Here is an 8,919-nt window from a genome sequence, read left to right as displayed (position 1 = left end):
TTGGCTAGTGTAAGCACTACCTAGCAACAACTAAAACATCGGTGTGTTATCAACATTGTTCTCATCCTAAATCCAAAACACAGCACTGTACCAGCTACTAGGAAGGAAATTAACTCTATCCCTGCCGAAACCAGGACAGACTAATAAGTATTTGTTATCTGTAATAGTGGAAAGTGTTAGTTTCCCGATTGACTTTCAGAGAATATTAACAGTTTTTTTTCTTTTGTTTTTAATAGCTGGAGTAATTGTATGGATAGCAAAACTTTTCATTTAGGTATTTTCATTGGCATTAATCAAGCGAAATAATTTGTTTCATTGAACTTTTTTCTTAACTTGAGATGATATTTGAAACTGAAGTGGGAAAACAAATGATTGTGGTGTTGTTTTAATTAAATTACTAATTTGTATGTAAACTCAAAGCACTACCTTTGGCAGGTCTATGGTGAAACATGGTAATGAAACCTGACAGGCTTAGGAATTTGTTTCTTCATGTGCAAAAGGATAGTTGCCAGATTTTCCTTCAGTATTGGCAGACATTAAGCTTTTGGTATTGTGTTGATGCTTGCAGAGCATTACTAATTATAAAGAGCGGTTGAGCAACCTTTGCTTAGTTCTGGCAAACTATCTGACTTAAGTGTTAAATGATTCAAACAGTTCTGTAGAAGAACGTGCTTTTCCAAAACTGTTACTGGTTTGCATTTTGAAACCATCTCTTTAATAGGTAGGCCTTTTTCTGCTTCATTTCATTCATTTGTTGTGCCTACTAGTCCCAGGAAGTCCCGAGTTGAAAATTTACTTTATTAGAACAGTTGGATTTTTCTCTCCATAGTTCATTATTTATTTTTCCTTTTAAAAAATACAACAAAACCTTTTTGTTCCTTGGTTTGTGTAAGACAGTAGTGTATAGACCACTTCTGTAAAAATAAAAATACTTTGTTGATGGAGTTGGTGAAGCTTACATGAAATTCCTGTGATGGTTTTTAATACACAGTTTTGGATAAGCAATGGTTTAGACTTTTTGTGTGTGACAATAAGACTTTTTCTTTACACAGCAGAGCTGTATTCTCTTTCTGCTCAGATCAAGCTCTACAAGTATAACTGTTAGTCTAAGACAAGAATACCCACCTGTATGAGCATCATAGATTCTTTTTTCTATTTATGTTTCTGTGGGAGAGAAAAGCGAGATGATTTTTTTTTTTAACCTGAGTTCTCAGATGAATGGCAAATTGTATAGTATGTTGTGTATGAGATAATGGCAGGATTGGGAATTGGGGTTGAGATGTGTGAGCAATTATATTCAAACTTCCTTGAGGAAGGGAGAGATTTGAAGCAATTTCATTTAATATTGATTATCTCCTTAGCAAGTAAAGTTGCTGTCTTGTTGTAGACAAAGCTGTGACCATTAAGACAATTGCATTTTACAGTTTAAATGCATTTATATAGAGAAAAGGCTTTTAACAGTAGAAATGGATGTGTGTTTCTTTAAAAAAAAATCTCGTTAATAAAAAGCAGTAATTACAAGAATTCTTATTGCGCACATTTTGCATAGTAGAGCATAGCTGGATCATTCACTTCTGCTTTTACACCAACACAGATGGTGGTTTTTCAAAAGTGTAGAAAAATATTTCTTAAAGTTAGGATTAATAAATGCTCTGAAATTTTAATCATTCTAATATTTTTTCTCAATTTGCATATGAATACTTGAAAATTGCCATTAAAATTGTAGACTGTGTAGTACAAATCAGTTTAATGCTTTAGCTCCTGTATTGCCTAAGAACCCTGCTGGGGTTTGAATGGGATACGTTTAGGTAAGTGAAGTATAAACATCAAATGTCCTGAGTAGCTCTCCAAGAACTGGTGAATAAGTGTGCTAGACACTTTGAAGGACATGGAGAAGGAGGACGAATGTCATGATGATAACCAATACTTTTATCGCTATGTATTGTGCAACTGCAGGCTGTTTGAAGGGATTTTTGTTTAGGAGAATGAAGATCAGTGATCCTTCCATTTATTTAGTCTAGCTGAAAAGTGGCAACCTGCTTTGCAAACTAAAAATAGAATTAAATGTATCATTTACATTTCAATTAGTAAAGTGTATCTAGTTTTTAAAACTTAGTCCATTTTATTGTCTCGTACCAACAACTTTACAGATATAACTATCTTTAAAAGCACTTTGAAATAAATGCCAAGTCCACAATGTGTAACTGGTTTTCAGGATGTAAAATGCACTTTTTTCCCCCCACCTAAATTTTCAGGAGTTTTGAAAAGCTTTGCATAAGGGCCAAGTTCAGTCCTTTCTGTCAAAGTTACAATCCAGCCTTGACTCTAACAATATCAGCAGGGACACTCGGCTTTTACCAAGGGTAGACGTTAGGAAAATGTGTAGTTTTTGTTAGAGAAAATAAAAACCTTTTTTTGCTCTTCACTTTCATTCCCTATCCTTGGTATACAATTATATGTGAAATAGCAAAAGTGTTTCCAACACACTATGCTTCTACACTTCTGTGTGAGTTTAAGTGTGCCAGTCTGAACCATGTTCTCTTGTCTTTTTATTTCCCCCTTTTTGATTTAGCACTGTTAGGAGCGGTGGTGTTCAGAAGGAAGAACTGAAGCAAAAATCTTCATACAAATGTATACTAAAATGAACGGGTTCAAAATCTACAAATGCTATGATATTCTGGGACACTTATACCCTGAAATATTCTTGTAGTTGAGGTGGTAATCTTTTGTGTCTAGGTATTGTTTGACCATAGTATGTCTTACATGTTGATTGCCAGCATTATTTTTTTTTTTTAATAGAAGTAAAATCTTTCTGTATAACAAGGTGTTCATGGTTCTATCTTTGATATTTAGCATGCATTCAAAATGTGGCTGGAGTTTTGAGATGGTGGATAAAATTACCATACAGGTATAAAAGAAATTTTAAAAGTCAAATACCCTCTCTAAATCTAAGCAGTTTGCTAATAAATATTTGCAGGCATTAAGAATGACAGTGCTGACAAACTTCTTCATAAACCAACCACAATTCCAGCACTTTAGTAAAGTGCTTTACAGATGCTAAGCATCCAGCCTGGAAATCAGATGTATATTATTCCCTCTTCACAAACAGCAAAACTGATGTGGAGGGAGTGGTTTCACTCCGTGCCTCTAGGGCATCTGTGCCAGTTGGAAGTAGAGCAGGCTTGTCCTTGACAGTCAATGTGAATAAGGGAGAAACAAACTGTGCCTATTGTTTTACTGTTATATTGGGTTTACCTGCTGCTGGAAGTGTTGCACAAAGTGGAAGGTTTATGTTGTGATGCTGCCAAATTGGATGGCTCACAGACTATATAGCGGTTGTCAAATCCCCATGATGTTCCTGAGGTGACCCATAGTGGTGCAAACCCTTCTGCTTGTTCAGACTGTTACAAGTTGATATTAAAAAAAAAAATAAAACTATCAAAAAATAATAATTACACCCTCATTACTTTTGCTTCTTATTCCTCCTTTTCTGTTTACTGTATTTTATTTATAGGTGTTGATTTTAAAATCAAAACAGTAGAGCTAAGAGGAAAGAAAATTAGATTACAAATCTGGTAAGTAAAACAAATGTGCAACCAGCAGTATGTTTTAATTTTTATGTTCTAGCATGAATTAATATGCTTGTCTAATACTATTAACTGTTATAAGCTGGTTTAGCTCTTGCCCTATTCCTCCTCTCCTCCATTCCCACAAGACTTAAGCAAAACCAAATAGCTCTTAGATTTTTGTGAGGATAAAGGAGGAGAAGGGGAGATAAAGTTAGAAGTAGGACATGAATGTAATTACTGAAATGTTAATGCATCACAGAAGTCTCAAGCCCCTTTTCCTAGAATGATAGCACCTACACAAGAAATAGAATAGGAGTTCTACAAACAGCAAAAGGTGACTGTGTTAAATAGACACTAGGTAAAGTACACTTCATTTTTTTATTTTCTGGACTGTTTAAAACTGACCTTCATTGTAACAGCAATTATAAAACAACTGTGAAGTATTTTCTAAGCTGTTTTTCTAAAACTTGGTATAGGCAGTGCTGTTTCTTTGATGCTATATTAAATAACGTTAAAATGAAGGACGTTCAAGACTAAGTAAATTATATCCACTCTAAACAGCACTGAGAAGTAAAATGATCCCATACAAATAAGACTATACCTTAACTGGTTCCGATGTCCTACTGCAGAAAGCGCAAAGTCTGAGCTAAGCTTTTCCTTTCTGAAGTAGGTTATGTGTTTCCTGATAATAATTCTCCATGTCAATGATTAATACAGTTTTTATTGTTTAGAAATTATTAAGCTTAAGAGCTCCTTTGTTTTGCAGAGTAGTACAATACATAAACATTGTTATGAGAGAATAAACCAGCTATGTTCTATACATTAATCTTATATACTACTATGTAGAAGCTTAGCTTTGGTTTATTAACAGTGCATGATGCATAATTGGCATTGTAGTTAAACTGTTAAAGCTGCTAACAACCCACAGAGGGGGAAAAAAAAGCTCTAAATATACTCGTTGTTACACTTTTGGGATATTCTGGTGGCTTCTCATTCTTAACGACATGGATGCAGTGAATTCAGCTTACTAACTCCTCTTGGCAGGTCACCATCAACTCTGTTTGTCACACCATGTGTCTGTCTTGCTTCCCTCTGAGTTAACTGCTGCTTCATCTTTGGTATCATCAGTCACCTAACACTTGAATGTTAGTGGCATGTCTTCATCCATCATCTGTCCCTGTTTGGAAACGTATGACCACAAGGCTGGCAGTTGAGCCAGCAATTGTAAGCCAGGGTCTGCTGGAGCTGACAGAGGTAACAAAAAATTCTGACATGGAGATGCTACTGTACGCCTGATATGAATTCTTGCTATGAAATGTGCTAAGCTTATCAAACAATTTCTTCATGTTGAATAAATACTTTATAGGAGAGATGTTTTGTTGGAAAAGAGATGTTTAAACCATTATTTTCCACATATTGAGAATATGCTAGTAGGATACAGGAAACTTTTAAAACTAAAAATTGATAGGTTGCTAAAATGTGACCATTACTCCTGTGCGAAGCCCTGCTAAAATGGTGGAGAAAACACAATGTAAAGAGATAATGTTTTAAAATACGATAAAATCCATGAACACAACATCCTGCTCCTAAGTGTCACTTTCTCTCCAATAGTGGCTGTCAAAATGCTGTTCTTATAGTTAAGCCTTAAAACTGTCTTGGCATACTTGTAATTTTTTGGAAGAGCAATTAGATAGCCACTCCTTTTGCTAATTTATCCTGAACTACGTTGTGTATGTTTTGGGGCCTATTTATAAACTCTTATTATCATAGAATCATTTAGGTTGGAAAAGACCCTTAAGATCATCAAGTCCAACCGTTAACCTAACACTGCCAAGTCCACCACTAAACCATGTCCCTAAGCGCCACATCTACATGTCTTTTAAATACCTCCAGGGATGGTGACCCAACCACATCCCTGGGCAGCCTGGTCCAATGCTTGACAACCCTTTCGGTGAAGAAATTTTCCTAATATCCAATCTAAACCTCCCCTGGCGCAACTTGAGGCTGTTCCTCTCATCCTATCACTTGTTACCTGGGAGAAGAGACGGACACCCACCTCGTTACAACCTCCTTTCAGGTAGTTGTAGAGAGCAATAAGGTCTCCCCTCAGCCTCCTTTTCTCCAGGCTAAACAACCCCAGTTCCCTCAGCCACTCCTTGTTGTACCTTCAATTGTTAGATTAAAAGAGGAAAGCAATTTACCAAGTCAAACACTTGGAAGCTTAGAAATACAGACTTAAGCTGCATAGCTGATCCTAAATCAGTCTCCTTTCATACCTACACAGAGACAGAATTAAGGTTGCCTCATGCTTCCTGGTAGTCTTATGTACAATGATTACAGTAACTTTACTACAAAAAACTGCTTTATTCGGTGAAGAGATCATTTCTAAAGTTTATGCTTTTCTGTTTTCTTAAAATGACTAAGGTTATGTTTCGAAGCATCGAAGTTTTGATTATTTTTTTTTAAGCCATTTGATGATTCTACTTCAAAAATCAAACAAGAAAAGTTTAAAAAGAAAGTTTAACTTTGGTGGTTTTTATGGTCACTTGACCTGTCTCTCCACTGACCACTCTATCAGCAGAGTGTTCTCCACAGACCTCTACCACTTGAATTTATGAAAAAACAGCAGTACAATGTTGAATATATCGAGCAATTAGGTGTGCAAGACGTTCTTTTGAAAGCAGCTTTCACACCTGCTGCTGTTAGTAGAGTGTTAGTAGAGTAGTATACAAATTGGACTCATGTCCTGTATTCCTTTCGCAATGGGATACTGTGTGCCAAGGATCACAGAGGCGTCTGCTCTCGCCTCCAGCTTACCTGTTCCTACCCGGTCCCTGCTACCTCACAGTACCTATTCCCCTATTTGCCTGACTTTCAGCCAGGGAACAACCTCCTGCTCCTTAGGTTATGAAATGGTAGAGCAGCACTGAGGACACAGAGTAATGTCCATCTTCTCTGTGCCACCTGGAACGCTAGTAGTGCCCCTTGGGCTGCCAGAAGTAGTAGATACAGTAAATCTGCTTCTGCATTGCAGTTCTTGACTGAAACAAGCTCATACGTTCTGTGAGAAGTAATGCATGCACGCAGTGCAGGCCGTGGGGTGACGTAACCAGAACTACTGGATAGCATAAATGTCCAAGTGAATCGGAGCATCTGTGAATCAGTGCTTTTTCAAAGCTTGAAAACTAGACCAAATAATAGGAAACCCACTCTCATGCTTTGAAGCATAGGTGTGCTGGGAGTTGCTCGGCAGGACAGTAGGGTATCGGACTGTGCCCTCTTACCTGAGTAATCTGCGCACTCGGCTGACACAAGTAGCAGTCACTTCTGGCTTCCCCCCCGAAAGGACCTGGTTACTGGAAGCTGTAGTGCCCTGCCACTGTGCCCAGTTCCCTGCTGGGGAGCCAAAGGGGCTCTCTGGTATCCCTACAGGTTTAATGCCCAAGGAAGCCAGAGACCTGGCAAGAAAACAGTCTGATTTGCTTCTGAAGGTTGTTTAAGTTGGTGCTTTCTCAAAAATGTTTACGTTCTGCCAGCTCAGCATTTTCTAATGGACAGTTGTTGTCTTGGAAAATCTCTGGGGTGAGGAGTAGTCTGAGGAAAAGATCACCTGCCCTGCGATATAACAGAATGTAGTTCCTTCTGTTCAGTACCTCTGAAATAAATTATTTCATATAATAAAAGATTTTAGATATATTTGCATTTTTTATGGGAGGAAAAAGCTCAGCTTGACAAGTAGAATTCTAAAATGACTTAAAAACATTTAAAAAAATATTGCCTGTAGGTTCCATAAAAGCATAGAGCATGTAAAAGTGTTAAATTAGTGTTAAACTTTTAGTTATGTTTAAAAATATTTTCCTTTCTATTGCCACTTCACACCACCACTCATAAATTAATTTCAGAGCCAAAGACAGTTTTGAGTCTGACTAAGTGTTTGTTTCAAGCGACTGTTTTAGATACACACAGAGAACATTTATGTAAAACAAAAATTATCCAAACCTATTTTAATTAAGAGCAACTGTATTTGTATTGTATTTTATGCAGTCTGAAATAGTGAGAATATGACAAGTCAACACTTGAAAATGGGCTTTGTGTGGGTTTTTTGTTTGCTTTTGTTTGGTGTAATGCTTGTTTGTATTTTCTGAGTGATGTCTAGTTTCTGTTCTGGAAGCAGAAAAACAGAAGCAGTGGGGTTTTATTATTGCAGATTATAGATGGTCAGGGAGTCATACGCTGTATGTTTGTGATTACAATTTAGAAATACCAGTGTTTTTCCATTAGAACAATTTCTTGAAAAAAAATCAATAAAAGAAAACTGCTTTTAGCATTAAAAAAGGAGTAATCTATTATATTTTTTTCATTGATCACGTTGTAGTAATTTATTATTTGGACTTCTGGAGATTGAATTAAATTGAACTGACTTATTCTTATCATGTCGATTCTGACCAGAGCAAATGAAGAACTAGCAGCACTTAGTGTCACTTATGAAATTCATGAAGTTGCATACTGTTAGCTCAGTTAAATAATGCTTGTCTCTTCTTCCAGCTTTCCACTAGTGCTTCAATAGCTATTCTTACTAAAATACTCCAGCTGCAGGAGTGTAATACATCGATGAAAACAGTATAACTAACTTAATTGCTTCAGCACTACGCATGAAAGGAAGACATTTTAAGTTGGATATGCTTTTAATATTAGCTCTGCGTTAGGGGTTGTAATTTTTTCCTCAACATTGGAAGAATTTACTGCACATTTTCATGAAAAAGAAGATAGCACCTGGTAGAAGATGAGATTTTCCATGTGAAAGATCAACTTGATACTATTCTCCGACTGCAGCTTATTTAGGTAGCTTGGGGTTGCATTCTAAACTTAGTTATTGCAGAAATAGTTTTCCAATTTTCACCTTACTATTTGAAGGCTAGTACAATGTTAATGTAATGTTAGAGACTACAAATTCGGCTTATTTTCTTCCAGTTTTCAAAGGAAACAAGGGTTAGAATATCATGCTTACAATCAAAAGCCTGTGACTGGTTTCATTTAAACTTGCTGCGGCAGTAGAGGCATTGGTTGTGTGAAGTGTGGGGAAGTCAATGACTTAAAGCAAGGCAAAGAAAGTCAGCCTTAATCCACTGTAATTAGCATGACTGGCAGGTGACAGTGGCCATCTGGCCATTTAACTAATAGAATCATAGAATCATTGAGGTTGGAAAAGACCTCTAAGATCATCGAGTCCAACCATTGACCCAACACCACCACCCACTAAACCATGTCCCTAAGCGTCTCATCTACGCGTCTTTTAAATACCTCCAGGGATGGTGACTCAACCACTTCCCTGGGCAGCCTGTTCCAGTGT

The 8,919-nt window shown here is 36.9% G+C and overlaps 1 protein-coding gene across 1 annotated transcript in view; it reads left to right on the top strand.

Moving 5' to 3' along the window:
* The window catches only part of RAB12 (RAB12, member RAS oncogene family), a 26,737-nt gene that overhangs the window by 10,501 nt on the left and 7,317 nt on the right, over positions 1-8,919 (top strand). Inside the window, exon 2 of the mRNA XM_019473352.1 lies at positions 3,515-3,575. Within this exon, the coding sequence (XP_019328897.1) occupies positions 3,515-3,575 (61 nt within the window). The remainder of the gene's footprint in view (positions 1-3,514; positions 3,576-8,919) is intronic.

Source organism: Aptenodytes forsteri, unplaced genomic scaffold, assembly GCF_000699145.1.
Source record: "Aptenodytes forsteri isolate BGI_AS27 unplaced genomic scaffold, ASM69914v1 Scaffold229, whole genome shotgun sequence".
Lineage (NCBI taxonomy): Eukaryota > Metazoa > Chordata > Aves > Sphenisciformes > Spheniscidae > Aptenodytes > Aptenodytes forsteri.
This window is presented reverse-complemented; position numbering and strand designations above follow the sequence as displayed.